The sequence below is a fragment of the Xiphophorus hellerii genome, chromosome 16 (genome assembly GCF_003331165.1).
Source record: "Xiphophorus hellerii strain 12219 chromosome 16, Xiphophorus_hellerii-4.1, whole genome shotgun sequence".
In the NCBI taxonomy this organism is placed as follows: Eukaryota; Metazoa; Chordata; class Actinopteri; order Cyprinodontiformes; family Poeciliidae; genus Xiphophorus; species Xiphophorus hellerii.
Genome location: NC_045687.1, coordinates 12,476,868 through 12,498,930, shown reverse-complemented (window position 1 = coordinate 12,498,930; position 22,063 = coordinate 12,476,868). Strand labels below are relative to the sequence as shown.

The 22,063-nt window shown below is 40.6% G+C and overlaps 2 protein-coding genes across 3 annotated transcripts in view; one reads left to right on the top strand and one right to left on the bottom strand.

Annotated features, from left to right (window-relative positions):
• Positions 1-22,063, bottom strand: part of LOC116735223 (mitochondrial import inner membrane translocase subunit TIM16-like) — a 120,498-nt gene that overhangs the window by 38,786 nt on the left and 59,649 nt on the right. The gene's annotated exons all lie outside the window — the stretch shown is intronic.
• Positions 1,146-21,978, top strand: vasnb (vasorin b). Its single transcript, XM_032586960.1, has 3 exons — positions 1,146-1,457; positions 8,458-8,549; positions 18,860-21,978. Exon 3 carries the CDS (start codon positions 18,867-18,869, stop codon positions 20,949-20,951), a length of 2,085 nt encoding a protein of 694 aa, XP_032442851.1. The 5' UTR covers positions 1,146-1,457; positions 8,458-8,549; positions 18,860-18,866; the 3' UTR covers positions 20,952-21,978.

Genomic DNA, 22,063 nt, shown 5'->3' with positions numbered 1-22,063 from the left:
GGTGTCACGAAGTATTTGATAGCTCTATATATGCAACCATATGTGCACTACATGCACACTCAGATCAGGACCTACTCTCAATTTATTCAAACGTTTTGGATATTTTTTTTAGTTATTTTGCCATTTTACAGCCACACACTTGAATATTTTTGAAAGAAGTCCAGTTTAAAGTTGACCAAAAGCCACATATGGGACAATAGCTGAATTTTTTGGCCTGCAAGCAAAAACTAAAATGAATCATCTAGTGAAACATTGGGGTGGCAGGATGATGCTGTGGGGATATTTTTCTTCTGCAAAAATGGGGAAGTTGGTCATGAATAATAGAAAGATAGATGGAGCTAAGCATAGAGAAATATTTCAGGTTTGCCATGTTTTAACAGCAGCGCCATCCGTCTTTCCATCAAATCCAAAAGGACTCTCTGTCCCTGCTGAAGAAAAGCTTCCCCACACCATGATGCTTCCATTACCATGTTTCCCAATGGGGATGGTGTGCTCTGAATGATATGCCACATTTTGTTTCTGCCCCACAGTGTATATGAAGGTCAGAAAGTTAAAACTTGGTCTCTGTCTTCTGTGTCTACTACATGGCTTGTGGTAAACTTCAAACTTCTCAATGTTTTTCTTAAATGTTCACACAGGTGGAAATAATTTTTTATTGACCGATTTCAGGAGGTTACTTGTTACTTTAAAATTTATTTAAGGTTATTACTGTAAAGGTGGAGAGTACAAATGTGCACCACACTTTTCAGACTTGTTTGTAAAAAAAAAAAGAAAAAAGTAACTCATACATACCTATCAAGTTAGTCTAGATTATGTTGATCTATGGCATAAAAGTCTATTAAAATATATTGAAGTTTGTGTTGTAAATGACTCAAAGGGTATGAATACTTTTCTCCGGCACTTTAAATTGAATGTGAAAGAATACTGACACTGCAGAAAACAGTAAATGTCCTGTATTTTTAATTAAAATCTACCTCTGGATCAGATAATACTGAAAGTTGTAACGTTTCTTGCTCAGAACAGGTCCTGCAGGGTAGGTTTAAGACGAGGCTGGAATTTCTTTCCTAAGCCAGGCTGCAAGGTGAGTTGTTTGTTGCCTTTTAGTCAGCGCAGGAGTGCGCCTGGACTCGCCCCTCCCACCTACCTCCCTGCTCCGCTCCAACTCTCCCTCTGCTCTCCAATAAAGCGCTTTTTGTCCAGGGGAGTCGGCACTTGAGCGCATTCCTTGACGTGGAGGCTGGTCTACCTCTCTCTGACCGTTTGGTGAAGACTGTTCTTGATAGCCCAGGTCAATACATGTCCACGGGAAGGAAAGAAAAATACTTTCGTTTATTCTTGCAAGATCGTGCGCACACGGAAAACTACCAGATTTGGAGTTAACATCGGTGAAGTGCTCTGTTTGGATACGGACACAAGCGCGACAGCGCTCTTACAACTTCACCTCTACAAAGTTACGGGTAAGACTCTGCTGTATCTACTAATAAAATATGAACAAACTATTCTCAGGTCTTTAAGGCATTATGTTGTGAATCAAGACGCGTAAACTAGATGACGCGTAAAGCAGGAATGTGTATAATATAATCAGCGAACGACATCTTAACAGATTATGCATTTTTGACATACACGTGACTAGAGTTGTTATATTTTCGTCTTTAATTGCAACACCTTTAGCTTAAAAAAAGGCAGCATTGTTTTTTTTTTCCTTAAAGCGCTCATTTGAACGCACGTGTGTAACGTCACAATATCTCTTATAAGAATTTTACTGAAATGCATCAAATGTTTCAACTGACGGAAAACTAGGTTTACGTGAAGCTGCATGGACACGCTGCTGCCTTACTGGGATGATGAGTTAGGGGATGCGGTTGCATCTAATGCCTCAGGTCAACAATCAGTGACAAAAAAAAAAGCGTGTTGTTTTGTAACTGGACCAAGCATAGCGTGTGCGCGGTGCACAAAAGTAGCCGTCGGGGCGGTAACGAGGCGGGCTGGCGTTGGACCGCAGGACGCCGTGCAGCACGCAGGGACCGAGCCGAGCGTCTAGACCGCACCGAGCCGTGCTCACCGCAGAGGACAGCTGTTTTTGGAACATACAGCAGGGAGCGTCCCACTACATGAGGAGCTCAACGGGACACAATGCGCATGATTTACATAGATATGTGTTTGAATCTTGGGGAGTTTTAAATGGCAGAGGCGGTCAAAGGTTATAAGGGACCCTAAGAATAAGTTTTTTTAGGGCTCCCTTTTTATATTCAGCTCACTCTTATTCACTATGTACAGTTAACTAGCAACCCAATAACGGATTGAATGGACTGTATGGCAGAAACTGACCCTTTACAGTATATATCAAATAAACACAATTTAAATGAACATGCTTTCACTTTTTGGTTGATTTTCTAATTCTGTTATAATTCTATTAACTTTCCTAAGCTAAGATGACCAGAGTACTCCCATATTTGCTCTGTAGGTTAACAGTTAATTCAACAAATTTAGGTTTCTGGTATTAATTTTGTCCATACTTCTGAAGCAAATATTATTTATTATTATTACTTAAAGAAATATATTTACAAGCTATCTAACTCTCAAATAAATGCTCCTTGGTACAGCAAAAAAAAGAGAGCTCTCCTCAACCCCCACAAAAATGGTACCAGATTTTTACCCAGGAATGTAAAGCAAACAAACAAAAAACTAATTGATTCAGAGATTAAGGTTACACACATTTCTCCATACGGACAAAATCTGACAAAAAGTTATTACTAAACTTAGTGTTATTTCATGTTCATCTATTAATAAGCTGTGAAACGGTGTATAAAATGTGTAGAAATTACTGAAATAGCTTTAAAGTTCTATTAGTACCCTAAGCAGCCACAAAGTTTGTGTTTACTTGTGATATATTAGGCATAGAAAATCTAAGACTGGCATGGATTAAACTTCCCTCAGGGTAAATATTATCCTTTTCAGGATATTACAGGACTGCTGAATAATAATAAACACTATTTTAAGCATGTCTTACAATAAGATTAACTTTTGGGCCAAGCTTCAGTCATAAAGCAATGACTTATGCCATTTTGCAACATTAAAAATATGCAACAACTATGACTACCAGTGCTGCAATGATTCAATTACATCATAACTTCATAACTCCAAATATGCGCAAGTTACAGAGCTGCCAAAACGTATAAATGTTTGGACATTTAGCTGAAGGCGTTCCAGAACAAGTTGCTCAGATGCAAGTAAAATGTCAGCTTCCTTCGCCAGGCGTGCGGCAGAGCTGCGAGCGACGGGGTCAAATTCCTGAAAGATTAAATCTCTGGGTGACCTTCTCCAGGTTTAAACCAACATCTAATAAAGCGACGTGACTCGACATGCTTGAACCGATCTCCGCACAAGACCCAAGTAACAGTAACAGTTCCATCTTTTTTCCTGCTCATTTTCCAAATAATGGTGCCAGTATAAACATGCACAGATCAAACTTGCCTTTGTTGGAATCATGACATCAGACAGAACAACAGGGTAGGTTAATGTCTTAATAGCTAAGAACAACCTATTTTTTTTTAAAATCTTGTATGTCCCTATAATCACCCCTATAATGAGGCACAGAAAACCGCCTCCATTCTCCTAGGGGCAAAAAAACCCGCAGACCTAACTACTCCAATAGCCCTCTATTAACCCATCACTGGAGCTCTGCTTGTTTCATTGCCAAGTGCTCCATTGCAGGTACTCATTATGTTGTAAAAAAAAGGTCCTCTGTCATTGACAGTATGTAATGGTTGCAATCTGTTAATATATTAGACTACCAGTCATAGCTGATCAGCCACAGGAGGCCAATTACTCCTGCACTAATGTGAAGAAATTTGAGGCTGCACATGGTGACAACAGCAAACCAGAGGGCTGCTGGGCACTTTCTGATGTTGTAAATAATACAGAAGTGTGCCTGGATAGTCACTATTGTATTCTCAGACTGTTGTGTATGCTGATATTTTGACCTCTCAGAGCTGAGAGACAGACCAAAAGATCTCTTAGGGAGTGGGGGAAAAAAAGATAACAGTTACTTCTGCATCTTTCTTGCAAGTATTTCAAAGTTTAGATCAAAGCTTGTCAAAACATTCGTACCACTCGTGTGTGTTGGTGTGAATATGAAGGAGAGGGTTTGCTCACAATGAACGGGTTATTTTAGCTGCGTCTGTGTGTGGTCGGGAAGCAGACTGAGGAGAACAGGGACTCTGTCATAGAATCTGATTCAAACAATTAAGCACAGACCCGGCTTTCATGAAGATTGTTACAGAGATGTTGAAACCACATTACCAGGACTGGTTGGCAACACTGGGTCAGTGAGAGCGTTATCTGGTATTCTTTTTTTTTTACAAAATCAAGGCTGGCATTTCGTTATCTGTGCCAAAGAGCTTGGGTGGGAAAGAGCGCTGATGTCTAAATCTGCTGCAAACCACAATCATAACATTTCATTTGTTGTTTTTAAAGCCGAACTAAAAGCAGGGTTCCTGTGCAGTCTGGAAAAGTCAGGCTTTTGAGGTGTTTTCCAAGTCTGGAAGAGTATGGAAGCATTTCATATCCAGATGTATATCCCTTTATCTAAAAGTTGAAGCCATCCATCCATTTATATCTGTCTTACTTATTTATGGTTGGAAAATGGAGTGTAATGAGAACGTTTTGGAAATTCTGGAATAAAAACAAGTAGAAACCCAACTTATTAGAAACCTTATCACAATGTTGCATGCATCCATGTCTTTATTCCTCCTTTCCCCAAACTTCCAAACATTTCAGGACTCAGTTTTGCACCAATTAGGGTGAGTGCCTGAAGCATTCGACCCTCAATATTAGAGGGATTAGAGGGTTAAAAGTCAGGTGCTAAGGCGAGGAGGCCTGGGGAAGGTAGAAGAGCGGGGCACGCTCTTAGAAAGCAGGGAGGGGGAAGTCAAAAGGGGGGAAACCTGGAAAAAAACATGTTACAATTAGCAAGGAGGAAATTCAAGAAGAACAAATCCTTCTCATGTCAAAACTTGATGTGTTATTGTTCCTCTCCCCTCAGAAGTGGCACAGCAGGAGGGGTGTTGCCATCCTAGGAGCTTTTACTTATAAGAGGAGTTTTGAGTAAAACCCCCGAGCTTCAAAGGCCTCTGCCTCAAACATCAGTGCTGAACTAGCGGTATGTGGAGGCAAACCCCAGCCCATACGCCTGCCAAGCTAAATTGAAGAAGAGCTCGCCGATGCAGCCAAATGATGCGTTCAGAAGAACCACTTCAAAAACCTCGCATAAATATACACACACATGCGAAGGGATCTGAGGGCTTTGGAGTGGGCCCCAAAACTCCCCCCAAATAACGGCTGCCCTCCACGTCCGCTTTCACACACAGTCCCACACAAGCATGTCGAAGCAAACTCTTGAAAGGAATGCAGAATCAAGTCTGCTGAGTACATCTGAAAAGTTCTGGATCAAGATGTAAAATCTATGAAGATATCCCCTGCCCCCCAGCAGAAAAAAAACAGAATTCCAGAGGGATGTTAGGGAAAGAGTAAGGAGAACAAGGATGTTCATCTATAAAGAAATACATCACAAATTGCAGCGTTTCAGCACTGGTTTGTAAAAAAAAGGGGGAAAAAAAACAACTGAAGAAATGACTCTTAATCTAAGGTTGTAATTACTTCTGGCCTACACTGTAATTAGGAGATGATCCATGAACTGGATCTAACTAGGCAGAAGGAAAGCAAAGATCCAAGGCACAAACACATACCAACAGTGCCAGTGCAGTTATTGGCATCCCTGGGAGAGATGTGTTACGTGTCTTTTATCAAGCAACATAATAGAAAAGTGTGACCTTTAATTTTAGTACATGCTTACAGAGGAGGTTTTTAACAAAATCAGCACCTACTGTCCTGCATGTTGCAGGTGTTAGTCTGCTGCCACAGGCTTCTGCAGCATCTGATGACATGTTGAGGAGGTAGTTCAATCATTTGAATTAAAAATGTTGGAGAAGAGACACATCTAACGCATAAAAAAATTAAATGCCCTGAGGATCAGGATTGGGAACCATTGCTGTACTCTATTCAGGTCCCTGATATATGCTACCCACAGCATAAGCCCTTGTTTACCCCAGAGAAATATGGAGAGCTGTTATCAATTACTAATAAAAAGTCCCTTTTTCCCCCACTAGATAAATGTACATATGCTTTTTGCATATTTTTACCAGGGGTGCTGATAAATTCCTGCATGGCTACTATTGAATAGAAGACGGCTGACTCCCTAAGTTGGCATCTAAGAGCTTTAACATCACTGAAAATATGACACATATGAAATGTGTGACAATGTGTGACTTACTCAAAAGTCGACACGTACAGATGGACAGATCTACTTTCTTTCACTGAGTTGGTCGACCCTTTTGTTCTCTGGTTCACTCTTTTCTTAATGTCTATTTCAGTCGCAGCCAGGGTGACACAGATAGCGCTGCTATCTGTTGCTGCTTTGTGAGTTACACAGGCCAAGAGCGGGAATCTGTTCCTGTCTGCTTGAATCTGAACGGCAGCAAAGATCAGCCAGAATCCCAAGCACTCAACGCTCCAAACAGCACAAGAGCGGCGCAAGTCGTGACATGTAACTGGTAGGAAGTCGAGCAAGAAGGAGCCTCACAACTTCTTACATCTTAAGCCAAACAAAAAACTGTATCTGTGATTAGCTGATCTTGGTGCTGGGCTGCATAATCGGCCTGCTGTTGTCAGTAGCCTAGTGCTACCACTGTTTCAGGAGCTTCATCTGAAAGAAGGATGCACCTTTTTGGGTTTTGAGTTCCACTTTGAAAGCTAAATATTTACTCTTCAGTCGAGGAATCGTCTGAGAGGCAGCGACCTCAAAAATCTAACCACAGAAGTGTCAGCACACACGCTTTCCCTGATTCAGAGGCTACTCACACAACTTGTCTGCATAAGCATGCATTGGTACTTCTACCTGTGTGGGTTTCTATGCAAAGAAGTATTAATGAAAGTACAGGGCTTCTGTGTGGTGGTGTAAAACACACCATGCATTGAACAACAACTAGTTTCACATGTAAATACACTGACGCATGCCATGCAAACTTATTTGTAAGTATATGTTACACAATCAGTTATAGTAAAGTTTGTGGCATATTTTTAAAACCTGACTCAGATCAAATGTCTATGCATTACATTTACAAACCACGGCTTATTAGAAACAAAATAGTAAAGTAAATACTGTAAAATATGAATGAAGGTCACCTGTCAGTTGGTAAAAGTGGAGGAAAGCTCAAATAACATATGCATAAGATATACTGATAATTGGCTTTAAAGCAGCTTAAAATATTACACCAAAAATTGGTATGAATGTGGATTTTTTTGTCCAATCTTCATTCACTAATTGAAAATTACATGAGGAGATGAATATAACGACTCTGATCAGGATTTTTTTGGGCAGTTTCTATTTCCAGCTTTGTTTGAGGTCTGATCTGCTGATTTTATTCGAAAGACTTTAGATAAAAAGAGAAAACAATAGGATGCAAGATCTTTGATAGAAATAGACGTCCCTTGTCTTTATCTGATTTAACTAAAAAAAAGTTCACCACAGTACAAACAGCTGCAAGAGGTGGATTTAGATTACCGGTAACTTTTTGTCAGATTTTGTCAGTATGGAGAAAAAATAGTGGGATTTTTTAGGTTTAATGTTGTTACGGAACACAAGTAGAAACTCATCCATTTATGTTCATATTATCTTATACCAGCTTTCTTATTCCCTGTCTCTGCTGCCACCATCATATTTGATGGAGCGGTGTGTTTAGTTTCTTCTGTACTTGACCAGCTGATCTCCAATCAGAGCTGACTGAGTCATACATCCATTGGAATTTTTTTTAAGAACCAAATCAGATTTACTGTGTCATATTGTTCATCTGTATGTATAAAAAGCTGCATTAACACATACTATATTTCATGTTATAACATCACGGATAGGGAGAAAATGTGTAAAAGACAAATACGTTGTGGCCAGTGCTGAGTTTTAGCAGCAGAGGCAAATAAACGTGTGAAGCAATAAAAAAAAATATGTAAAGAAGAGAAATGTTTCAGTTCAAACTGGTTGAACTACCCTGGTAAAAAACCAACAGAACACACTCTGGGAGGGCATGAAGTTTAAATTAACGCATGCAGACGATGGGTTGATGAAGCTAAGACAAGGAGTTGACAGATGCAAGAGGCGAGAAGTCGACCCGCATTCTTGCCTCCCTTCCTGTGCTCCGTCATATTGTTGTGTTGCCACATGGTCCGCCCGCTCAGCATGCTCCTGCACACAGCTGGAATTTAACCAATTAGCAGCAACAAAACTTCCTGTTTCGCTTGTGGGCTATTAACAGTGCATGACAGAGGGGCTGGTTTCCAGCTAAGTAGAGCAGTTGTACATGGTAAAGGTGATTTGATTAACAGATCCAACTGTTTTATTTCCAGGTGGAAAAAAAAGCAACTGAAGTAGAAGAAGAAGAAGAAGAAGAAGAAGAAGAAGTGGGGAGTAGGGCTAGAAGAGGAAGCATCGTGACTGGGTAAGTGAATCTGGCAGCTTTTACTACAAAAGTGTCAATATAAATAAGAGGTGGCCAGCTGCTATAATACAAACACATGGTTAAGATCAGGAACACTGTGTATTATTACAGAGGGGAAAAAAGCTTGACTTCATAAATAATGTAGAATTTCTGATGTGGTCATATTAATAGGCACTTGGAATATTTGAATCCAGAATCCCAAACAAGCCACTGTTGGCGGTCTTTAGCGTGTTAACTCTAACACCCCGCTTCCTCAAGAGGCCTTTTCACTCTGAGCCTGTTAACAAAGACTGGCAGGAGAACAAGAGCAGCTCTCTTACCAAGCATACAACATTTCAGTGACACAAGGAGGCTATGTATGAAACGTACGTTAGTTTGTTTCTTTGCTGAACTTAAGGAATTGTTGCAGTTCCTTTTCCCAATGCCACCATCATTTCAACCCTAAATATAGGCAGTTTATCCATTCCTACTTCCCTTTCATAAGTATTAAAAACAATTTCATGCTCATGTATTGTGCATCTATTTATCTTTGTAGGCACACAAATGCTCAAATTTAACAAATGATTGAGTTATTTTGAGTATTTTTTTAAATGACCCTTACATTACATGATGGATAAGGACCTTCATGCAGATCCTGTTGATGTTATAGAAGTCAAAGTGACAATTCCTTACTGGAAATTGTCACTTTCCAGTAAGTGATAATTTATAACTAAATTTAACACCCAAAAATATCAGGCACTGAAGTTCTAAGGACGGATTATCTTATCAATAGGCTCCACAGTTTTCCAAAACAATCTAAATGACTTTCAACTTTTAAAATGACATTCACAGTAGATGAGAAATCATAAAGGTTGCCGCAGCTACCTCGGTCTGCTTTGCACATTGCGCCTAGGCAACTGAGGGTAAAGCAAGCTGCACAGAAAGCAGCTGAAACACTACTCATAATGTTCATGAGGTTTAAAGAGTTTTTTTCCCCAAGCTCTGTTCACACATTACCAGGAACTGCATTGAGACATGTTAGGATTAAAACAGCCAGGAAACATGCTAAAATTAGCCTAGCACTTCTAGAAACAGTGGCCACATGAAAACAATACCAGGAGGAGAAAGAGGCAAGACTCAGGAATATACGTAGACACAAATTTCTGTCTAGCTGACTTTATTTTGCAGAAGAAAACATCTGTTGCAATTAGTGACAACAGAAATTAGCAAATTAGTTAATCAGCACACAATCGCAATACCAGTATAGTCTTGTTATTTTACAATGCTTTGAAGCTACTGAGGTCTCAAACATACCAATAGCTTTGATCTTATTTACTTTAATGATATCTCAAACTGGGAATTGGTTTTGGGGAATGTTTTTTTTAATCACTCACACTATACAGTCCGAGTAATTGGATGTCAGTACACAACTTATCCTCTGTTCACCTTACGAACCTTTTCCTGACCCTTCACCCTCTGTCCTGCCTCTGTGCTGTTCCAGTTTTCAATGAGCTGTGACAGGGACTGTGTGGGCTTGTAAAGCCAAACCCACATGCACACAGTCTCCCTGGAACTCTGGACGCACATCGCTACTCCTGCTAATTGCCTCCCTCTCTCGTCCTCACCCACCTCCTCCTCTTCCTGTCTGATCCCTGTCTTATAGGCAGAAAAAGACACAGCAGTGAAGTATTGATTTCTGGCTGTAACCGCCACATTCCACATCCCTTTTTTTTTTTACCATCAAAAGCTTGCCTTGAATTACAATGCGTGTTGACAACCCTGTGCATCTTTTACTCATCGTTTTCCAGATGCACGCCTGTATTCCTGCAGGTGTCTGCAACAATTTCACAACATGTTGAAATATGAGTGAAAATGACTGAGCTGCAGCTTCTTATCAATGCTCCCCACTACAAGCACATTAGGATATTATTGTGGGTTAATAAAGTTACTATTTCAACCCGCAGGCAAACACTCAAGAGCAAACAAGGGTGTTCCAAGATACTTCCATATGGTAACTCTACTGCATGCTTAAACAAACTCTTTCACATCAAAGCTCTGAGCCCAATCACACGTGTGTGAGCAAACATTAGAGAGTACACGCCGTTGTGTGTTTTTCACCCAGGAATCTGCTTCGATCACCTAAAGAGATGTATGAAGGGACCTGTTGATTTGGAGCAAACAAACTGCTCCTTTTGCTGACAAAAGTTACTATTCGGTTCCAACAAAGCAACCATTTGTATCTTCTGTCTGAAAGTACGATAAACATGTCATGTGTACGGAAAGAACAGATCTGGGTCATGAACCACACAAAGGGCCACTATGTCTCCAAGTTTCCTTTATACTTTTAACATTTGGTATTTAAACCGTATTGGATTTATTGGTCTACCTAAAATATAATTAGAGAACATTTTTTACACATATAAAATGACTGTTAGTAGTTTATTTTCCTTATGCCAGATTCGAGGAAGTGGAGCTCATAAGCTGTAGGACTTTAAAGATCTAGGGATCTCACCTGTTGGGTGATTATTGTGCTTACAGCTTCTCTAAATCATCTCTTAAATTGTTTGCTTTGATTTGTATTCATTATTTGGATGTGGTCTCTAAGCTTTGATTGTATATTTCCCTTACGCTGTATGGTTGGCCAACGAACCAGCATATTTGATTAAAACAACAAAGAAATTAGAGTTTTGGTTCATAGGGTGACACAGAGTGTACCTGAGGCCATGAAGGAGAAGCCTGTCCATGCTAGGAGTGGGGAGGGAAACTGTACCGCCTGACTGCTGCCTTTTCCAACCTCCAACCTCCCCCAGTGCTGGAGCAGCACCAATGCAGGCAACAGTTTCACAATAAATTCCTTTGTGACACTGTAATCAGCACCACTGATCTCCAGTTCACATTTATCTTGTGTGTATGGCACATGTCTGGGTTTTTTTTTTTCATTATTTGTTAAAGAGAAAATAAAACTCTGGGGCAGATTGACAAAAATCCCCAACAGTGCGTTCTTAGAGCAGAAGAAGTATTGTGAGGTGGATTTAATGCCTCCCTGTAGCTTTGTCATATACTCAATATGTACTCGTCACTGGCAACTTACAGATCAATACTGAATAGTCAACAAATCTGAATTTACCTCAAAGATGTTCAATGCTTGGGATGTAGTTTTATAATCTTACACTACTTTAAAGTTCTAATTTCTGACCTTCAGCTGTGTTCCCTGGCCTATTTGTTTACCAGTATTCTTTTAGAAGCCTTTTAGGTCTTTAGAGAACAGCTTGATTTATACTGAGGTTAAGTTAGGTAGGTTTTATTTAAGAGTATCAGCATCACACTTTTGAGATTTTCATTTATAAGAAATTAATAATTATATACTACTTTATATTGTGTTTACGCTGTGAAATTTGACAAAGTTTTTCTCTAAAAGGGTGCAAACTTGTAGTTTCTCCCCAAGACTTCAAAGTCTGACAAAGTGAATAAGTAGTTGTCTGGCCAACTTTACTGATTACCATCACACTACTTTTGAACTCCCTTGAAATTTTAAACCCTCACAGGGTAGATTTGGCAGGTGGAGAAGACCTGCCTTCATCGGATTCCAGTCATACTCGTCATGAACAAACCAATACCGAAAATGTTTTTTAAAAAAGTTTTGAGCAGAGGCGTTAAGCAAGAACAGGACAAAACAGGATACTTTAGTGCTTCTAGACAACCAGCTTAAACAAATGTGACTTCTTGGTATCCGGAGTACACATTTGGATAAGGCAGACAGCATATGACTCAGACATGCTGACAGACAAGTAAAGAGGCAAAGGGATAATTTTCCTCAGTGAGAACGTGTGACATTGTTTGTTTAACAATAATGGTCGGGCTACCAGTCATTCACTCTAGTAAGCCTGACTAAGTCACATAGCGTCCAGCTCTTTATTGATCCCTTACATGTTGATTTTCCACAAAGGGGGGAAATGGTCAAAATCAAGTTGCACAAATAGACATAACTCCATGCTACATCTTTTCATTATTATTATGATTAATGTGGAAGTCCTGTCCTGTTTGTAGTGGTGCTGAGGAAAACTACATAGCATGAGAAGTATGCATGGTGTGCAATGTCAGGTAGAAAGGCATCATAATAGCCAGGAGACAAACTAGCATTATGTAGATGGAATGAATGTCACTCAGGAAGGATGACTGTCGGCATGTGAATGTAACTGTAGGCTTGCGGCTGACTGAACTAACTGGTCCTTCCAGCTTCTTCATAACAAAAAAACAAGCACAAAACACAAAGAATCTCCTTCTTCAAACTTGATTATTCTTAGAAGCTTTAATCGACCCAATTCAACTGTGGCCAAGCTTGTGTTACATGTCTGCACCAGCGTGGCAGAGCACTCTGTAAAATGCTGCCAACACGAACAATAAGGTTTTGATAGTGACCGGACGAACGGAAAATGAAAGCACAAGGCCAAAGTCTGGAAAGGGTCTAGATTCGTCACAACCAGTCCCTGCTTATACGGTTTCCTGGTGATGTGAAGCTTTTGGCCTGAGCAGGCTGCGACCTCTGCAGTGCTGTGGTTTGTTATTGTGTCTGACACAAAAGGATGAATAAGAGACGCGAGGCACAGGACTAACAAAAGCTGTGGGTGTAAAACACCACTTTGAGAAAGCGGATCAAAGGACAGGTTGTCAGTGGTATGCTGGAATCCTGTGTCTTCTGTGTAACGTGAGCGCCTTGTGGTGAAGGTCTTCAGCAGATGTGCAGAGCCGTGAGACAAAAGCAACCGCGAGTTACTGTCTTCAGAGGGTCACAGGGCAGGAGACAATGACGAAAGACTCGTGTCGTGACCGAGGGGAAACAAGTGGACAGTGTGTCTGGCCTCAGTCGGAGTCTGTGCTTATTTAAAAGCAAAAAATCTGATCTAGCATCTACTAAACCATATGTCATATCCTTTAGCAATAAAACAAAAGGAAATGATCCACGTTTCCGTTTGGAGCGCACACAACATGACCTCTGCGCTCCAAAGCTCAGAGGAGGCAGATGCAGACTCCACAAGTGCTCTCTTGCAGACAAGACTCTGCCACCAGCCTCCTCTGGTTTCCTCCTCTAGCTTTTCAGTCCTGGTTGTATCATTTAGTCAGACACACTCCAGAGGGTTTGGGGTTTCACATCTCCACTGGAGGAGCAGAGAAAAAAGGCACCTGTTGAGACGAGGCGCAGGTATATGATTGTAACTGGAGCTGGGCGTGCGACTCTATCCAACAGAGGATGTTAACTGTGTTGTGTGGGTCAGCGTTGCAACAAAGGTTGCTGGATAGAATGCAGAAGTGGAAACACTAATCTGAGCCTAACCTCTGACCCTGAGGAGTTGTGCCGTGTCTCACAAGCTTATGGGCTTTGTCGTCCTTTGAACTGATGCTATCTGGCTGTTAAATGACTGTTTGGCTTTCGGGTCTTGTTTGTAATTTTATAGCAGATGAGAACGAGCTAAAATGTAAACCACTCACTGGTATCTCTACATCAAACACAGAGGTGCCCCGAGTTCTCATATAGTGCAGCAAATGCATCCCGATCTTGGGATTTTTACCGTGAGTCTACCCTGACATTAACCCCTGCACTTGTATATTATGCTCTCTTTCAAGCCCTCAAGCTGTATGCTTGAATGGTATTGCTTCACACTGTTCTTAAAACAGTTCCAAATCATAAATCTTAAGATGAAAAGGACTTCCTTTCAAATAAAAAACAAACTATTCTACCAGAAATTGATGCCATAAAGTGGAAAATGAGTAAAAATTGTTTAAAAAAAGCCTTGAAAAAGTATTCATACCTCTAACTTTCATATATTTTGCTTCAAGAAGAATCATGGTGGGTCCAGCGTTTTGCTGTGTGGGGCTTTTCTTCAGCAAAGACAGGAAACTGCTCATATAGAAAAGTTGAAAACCTTAAAGTGTCTACTTTAAAGGTGCTCTACTTAGATGACACCTAGAGTAAACTCATTGATCTACGTACATGCAAAATAATATTATATGTGGCAAAAGATTAACACTGCACATGTTGAAACATGGCAAAGCATGGGGGTGGGCTGCATCATGGTGTGGGGATGCTTTTATTCAGTAGATAAAGGGAAGCAGGTCAGCAATGAAAAGCCAGGCTACATTTTCATTCTCAAAAAATACCTACTTCCACTTTGCAATCATGAACTACTTTATGTTAGACCAGCACAGGGAATCCCAATAAAATAAGATCTAAGCATTTTACCTCGCAAAAGTATTCGAGGGGTATACATACCCAATAAAGACCTGCTAAAGTTGCTTTTGAAGCTAAATATTATCTTGGGATCAGACTGAAATCTGTTGTTTGTGCACATTGTGGAAAATCTGGAGGCCTTAATCCCAGTCCAACCTCGACAGATCGCAGTGATCAGAGGGGCTTCAGGATGAGCATTCTCAGTGATATTTTAAGTGTGACTATTACTATGCTGACAGTAAAATGTCATCTTTGTTCCTGTTACTTGATAGACCTTGATGCAAAGTTATGCTGGTGAACACATATTTAGATATCTTTTTTCTGTTTAATTAGATGGTTGCTGTCTGGTTGCTTTTACAAGCATAAAATTTAAAGTCAGCCAATAGTTTTTTTTAACTTCAGTTATTCTGAGCCTCTCATAGGGTAACAATATCTAACACAGCTTGACATGTACAACCAAAAATAAAACACTACATAAGAGACACATCAGTCTCTATGCATTGGCAGTCTGACAGTAACATGAAATTTTTACATGTATATATGTGCTAAATGTGTTGGCTCTATTCTCCCTCTTGTTGCTTCTCAAGTGATCTTTTTTCAACTCAGATACCGTTGCTTCACCTTTCCATTTTTCCCTTGGCTCTTTTGTCATGTTGACAGATAAGTCTGCTTGATTGTGGATAACAGAATCCATCTGGTGGCAAAGACGTTGCTGAAGGTGGAAGGGAACTGGGACGACGTAGAACATGCACATACCACAAGCTGTTTTCCTGTGAAAAGACAAGGTCACTGAAATAAAAAGTCTCTTTGATGGGAGTATCTAGTCTGTGCACAGCCTTATCCAGAACTGTCAGCCAGCATCATTCGCTTTGTTTCGTCTCTGGCCCAACTTGTCCACACATTGTCGTTAGCCTTCAGCCCTAAAGACAGGGACTCTTGACCCTGTCTTTAGCCCGCTGGGCTGCTGGGATTTAATTGCTGAAGCCCACTTCACCAGTCTAAAGTCAGACCTTATTGAATTTGAGGCCCCGCTGACAGAAACCTGCTCTTATCTCTTCTGGATAATAAGAGAGCTAGAGGAGAGGGGAAATGTGATTATCCCTTATGCCTCTTCAGTTTTCCAAAGTGCTGAATTATGTTTGTCACTTTGAGCAACACAAAGAAGTTCACATGCTCCGTAATTCAGAGTTTTGGCACATTTTCAGGCCCACATGTTCACCTGCCAACAAGTTTTTCTTCTAATAAAACCAAACAATGTCAGACTCACGAACAGATTTTAATGGATCTGCGATGAATCCAATCCTTTGTTTATAAACCCCCAAAAAGCTTCCTGCAAATCTTAAAAAGCCAACCACAGAGCCAAGATCACTTTTTTTTCCCAAACTGCCTGCCTCAGGAATGTTTCAAGTGCACAGGGGAGAGAAAAGGAAATTACAAGTCGAAAAAGGAGGACGACAAGTCAGGAGGGGGGCATTCCTCCACTATGTGCGGGATTACAACTTGCCTTTCTACTATCTCTCTCTGCACCTCCACTCACAGCAATCACTCACCACAGCAGCAACGTCCCAGCTGCGCCGTATCTGAGCTGCCGATCAGCACGGGCCTGCTGCAGCCAAAGAGAAAAGACAACAGCAGAATCTAACCTTTCAAGTTCCAGTTTATCTGAGATCGGGCCGAATCCCTCCCCATCCACCTCCGCTACAGTTTCTCCTCCGCTGGGTTTTATCAGATGTGCCTGGCCCAGTTTGGAGTGAGGCACACTCAAATAAACATTCTATCCCCGAGGAAGCAGCGGTAGAAATACCGCAATGATTATTTTTAAGGGAAATATTCTCGGTTTTATCCTTGTGGTGCTTTTGCTTTTCTAAAGCTGCTTGATGTTGCTGTGTATTCTGGCTCGGGACACTTTCCTTTTGCCCAGAAGATTGGTAAAGTTTTGATTTAGTTCTTAGGTTTAAGAAAACAAGCATCCTATCTAGCTGTTGTTTGATTCTCCCTGTCCCCCTGTCTTCTGGTTATCTTTTGAGATCTCTTAATTTCCATAAGATCAATGACGAATTATTTCATAATCCCTCACTGTACTGCAAACCTCTAAATACAATCTAGTGACAAGTGTGATTTGAATTAAGTTTTTATATCAAAAACTAATTTAATTCCCAAAACAAGCATATAAAATGCTGCTACTTTGGACTCTTACTGAACTACTCACTCTGAAGCACGACTTTTATAGAACTCTGTTTAACACAAACGCCTGCAGGCCCCTGAGAGTAAATTATGGGTTAACTGCAGCCCTTCACCTCTGCTGCTGCTCATTCATTTGTAGCCAGCAGCGAGCTATTACCATCAGATGCTGTCATTACTTTTTCAACAAGGTTTTCCATAAACAAATCTATGTCTGAGTGGAGTTTTTGCACAGTTGCTGTGCAGATCTGGAAAGGGCTTTTCTCCTGTTTGTAGATGGTGACTCTGAACCGATATAGATACACACCACACTTTTCAGACTTTCTTTGGGGAAAAAAACCCCCATTTAAATTATAATTACATATTTTTCCTTCCACTCTGCAACTGTTTGCTACTTAGGGTTGGTCTATGACTAAAAAATACAATTGGAACATATTTTGTTTTGGTGCAACAGGACAAAACATAAAAAAGACCCAGTAAATCAGAATCCAACTACAGCAACATGTCATCATTTTATAGATTTTTTTATTTCAATGTTAGATTGTTCTCTATACAAATGAGATACATGAAAAAGAAACATGAAATGTTACATTAGTTTTTTTCAATACTTAACAGAACAAAGAAACAAAATTGAGAATAATCTTGTCTATAAACTAGCTGACTTGCACCTCATGAGGAATTTCCACATAGTATTACCATGCTTCTGAAGTAAATATTTACATGTTTAAAATTTCTGATGAAATGGGTTGCATCAGTCATGAGTCGTGAGAACACAATGTTCTCATTGTGCTGTGTAGAAGATTCTTGATTCCAAAAGTTGGGTGCTATCGAGGTGTTTGGCAAAGTCTGCACAAAGAAACTTTGTGCAGGCAACAACTGCACCTTTTAAAGCCTAACAAATTCTCTATAGCATTCAAACTGTAAAACATACCACATATCAATAATTTAACTACATAGGTTTGGAAACGAAGTCCTTATTCTTAAAAAATATTGAGTTGGGGTAGGAAAGGTTAAAGTCACTTTGGGGCAATAAAGCAAAAGTGCATTTAATTATCTTTTTCTCTTACTTTTGGGCAATGTTCAGCAGATACATGTTGCTTCTACCCGCATGCTTGTCTCACTTGATAGCACTGGATGATAAACGGCTACACAGACTTGTCTGAAACTGGTTTCTTCTTCATCTCCCACTCATTCCTATTCCCCTCTCCTTTCCATCATCCTTTGAAGTAGCGTGCTGACACTCCACTTCAGCATTTGTTTTAAAAAGCTTGGACTCAGGTGAAATGGCTTAAAGCATGGGAATGTATCTTTTTTAAAGTCTATTCATCTTTATCAGTATATTTCAACTCTTAATGTTGAAGAGGCACTTGTTTGGCAACTATCACAGGCAGTCAGTCTGGATGACACGGAAAATGTTTATCTTGCGCCTATATGTGGGAAGGCAGTTCCAGAATATCAGTTCTTGTTCACGTTTAGTAGGCTCCAAATAAATCATCCGCGGATGTTTTGCTACATGCAGCACAGTATTCATGCAGCCACTCAAACATGACTTTGTATGATGGGACAAAACTGGAGTGAACAGAATGTTAATTGTTACTTTTACCAGTTTCACAGATTCTTGAGGTTTAGAGAACTAAACTAAGTTAAGACAAGTATATGTAATTTCTGACTTAGACCGGTGTCGGCATGGACAAAAATCAGTGTTGTGCTTCTGAATCTAAAAGCAGAAATCACAAGGCTCTATTCTTGGAGTCAGAAGTCTTTGATTATGGTCCTAAAATGCAAGGTTCTTAGTACTCAGTGGACAAAATTAAACTTGCCTTTGCCTAATTACAAAGTTATGTTAAGGCTTTCCTTATCTTTCTTTTATACAGAATATTTCCAAGAGCCCAATTGATAACTGTTTTTGTTTTTCTTGTCTTAGGCAAAGCATGGCCCGAGAGAGATTCTGCACCATGAAGGTCTTTCTCAGTCCATTGATGTCCTTTCTGCTCCTCCTCATTCTTCCTGATGGCCTCCTTTCCGGCAACTGTCCAGAGGATTGCTTGTGTGCCATTCCAGGGAGCATTTTATGTTCCCGAAGACGCTCCTCTACCATTCCTGGCGAATTGGACTCATCAACCAAAAACCTCTTCCTGTTTGCCAATGGGATTGAAGGCATTACAGCTGAGGACTTCAATGGACTACTTAACTTGGAAATGCTGGATCTGAGTCAAAACAAACTTACTGGTCTTCCTGAAAGAGTGTTTGAGCCATTGAGCTCTTTAAAAAATCTGGACTTGTCATCCAACCAGATCACCTACATTTCAGAAAAATGCTTCCATGGAATGCCGCAGTTGGAGCGCCTTTATTTGTATAGCAATCATATAGAGAAGATTCATCCAGCTGCATTTAATGGCTTGGAGAACCTTCTGGAACTAAAATTACAAGGTAATGCATTGACAACCCTGCCCCTCCTCTCATTACCCAAACTACTACTGCTCGACCTTCGTTTTAATGTCTTACCCTCTTTAAATACTTCCAAGCTTCAGACCCCCAACCTGGAGTCACTCAGACTTGGTGGTGTTGGACTTACCAGCCTAAATAATGAGCTTATAAGAAATTTAAAGAATCTTCATGAATTGGACATTTCAGAAAACAAACTCGAGTCTTTCCCCTCAGCACTAAAAGAGACACCAGGGCTGTTTCATCTCAATCTTGCTGGCAACCCAATGGGCCCTCCAAAGATTGAGGACCTGCAAAACCTTGGTGAGTTAACAGAGCTGGACATAAGCAGTCTCAGTATACAAGGTCTTCCTGAGGAGTTTTCCCAGCTCTTCCCCCATTTAGAAAAACTAGCAATTGCCGAAAATCCCTTCAACTGTCTTTGCAACCTAGCATGGTTCCCAAGATGGCTTAGAATGCAGAGCATCACCCTGGAGAGAACAGAGGAGACACGCTGTCATTTTCCACCCATCAGTGCTGGAAAAGTATTAGAAAGACTGGAAACAAGAGATTTTGGCTGCCCAACCACAACTGCAATGACGACTACTACTATCAAAACCACAACTACCACCCTGCCTGGTCCTGTTACCACATTACCAACTACTACCAGACCTATCCAAGTCCCCAGAGCCAGTGAAAAGACACCTAGCAAAGGTGGTGATATTCCTCTGCCTTCTGTCCCTGCATCTCCAAGCAGCAGCAGTATTGACCTAGTTGAAGAAAAGCAGTTCTGTCCCAACTATCCTTGTCTCAATGGAGGCACATGTCAGTGGACTCTCCGTGGTCCATTTGTTTGTGCCTGTTCACATGGCACATCTGGACAATTTTGTGAAATCCAGAGCCGCTCTTCAACTTATCCAACTGAAGCTGTTCCATCCAAGTCCACCATCGTCGCAAAGACACCAGACATCACTTCACATCAAGCGACAGCCACATCAATTCTGATAGATCTTCATCGCTATGTTAAAATGCGGCCTCACATCCGTGGAATCCGTCTGACCTACAGAAACCTCTCTGGGCCTGACCGCAGACCAATTCCACTCAACCTTCCAATAACATTCCAAGAGTACACACTTCGAGGTTTGAAACCCAATTCCACCTACAACGTATGTGTCAGTCCTATAGGTGCTGCTAGTGATGCTGAGAGTGTTTGCACTCAGGCTCATACCAAACCTGGATCTTCTGGCACTGGTGCACAAATTGACACCAGTGCATATGCAGGCACTGTGCTTGTGCCTGCATATGCTATCATGATACTACTTTTCCTCATAGCGATAGCAGTGGCAACGGTTTGCTTTCTTCGGAGAAGGAGAGCCAAGACCCACCTGGATCTAGATTGTGAACCCTCCCAGTTGGGGATGGATGGAGTTAAAGCCGGTTTGGATAATGGAGCACTGTTTCACAAGCAGCCACAACTTATGATCCCTGAACCTTCTGTCCAAACAAGTAGTCTGGAGTATGAGGTGTTATTAATACAAGATCATTGTTCATCAAATAACAATATGCCCATGCACAAGCCTTCTTACTTTTGACAACAGGCCTTGATGACTTATGTCTAAAAGATGAGTTGTATTTCATCTGCTGTGTCCTGTCAAGTGGAATAATCAGAACATATAGAGCAAGGTCTTCTGGTTCAAAGTGGAGGACACAGAATCAGGCAACTAATCAGCAAAAAAGAAGCTGGACTTACTATCAACTCACTGTTCTATGGTTGTCCAAGAAGAGACTAAAACTTGGTAACACTTTATGCTTGGACTTTAGAATCCACCAATGGTGTTTCTATGCTAAATGCAACAATGTCTATAAACCAACATGCTGTGATCCTGAGACTATTGTTTTTGGCTGCAATTTAGGGTTGGGACACTTAAAAAGCTCATGCACTCCTTTATGTGCACTGAAATGAGCTTGTACTGCCGTTCCCCATCACAGAAAGCAGCATGAACAGTCTCAGTAGTTGGTTTTGAGGCGGGGTGCAAACTCTTCAATACTTACCAGAAGGGATCAGTGTATGCTGTGAATGATCTTTTAACCCACCAAATGAAGTTGTACAGAGAAAATAACTGATGCTTGTATTGCTTTATTTGGATGAAATTGTTTTATAAACATGTTTTTTTAAATACTTGTATTTTTTTATTATTGTTAAATATTGTGATGTTAAAACCTCTTAAAACCCCCCATAGACCACCTCCCCAACTCACTTCTTGTGACTAACAGACGAAACATCAGATTAAAATCTTTGAAGATTAAAACTCATTTGGTACCAGTAAAGTCAGTCATAGGGTTTTACCCCCAGAATATCAGACAGTCTGAGTAGATGGGAGTCTGGAACAAACAAAGACTAAATCCCCCCATTATAAAGAGGAGAAGAGAACCAGGATTACAACAAGGTACAGAGGAAAGGAAAGGACTGAAGGTCTTGTAATTCTATGTTCAGTGCACTGTTTTTAAACACCTATGACATTTACTTTGCTGAAAATGCATCACATAAGTCTCCAGTGACTTTATTTATTGTTTATGTCTCATTTTAAGGTAACTCAGCCATTTGTTTAGGACAACTTCAGTAAAACACAGTTAATGGTCTGGTGGTAAAATGAGCAAAGCAAACAGTTCATATGTTCTGCGTTTCATTTGAGGAAAAACAGCA

What these genes read in the sequence shown, in the direction of transcription:
- vasnb (XM_032586960.1), top strand. Translation starts at nt 18,867, where the DNA reads ATGGCCCGAGAGAGATTCTGCACCATGAAGGTCTTTCTCAGTCCATTG.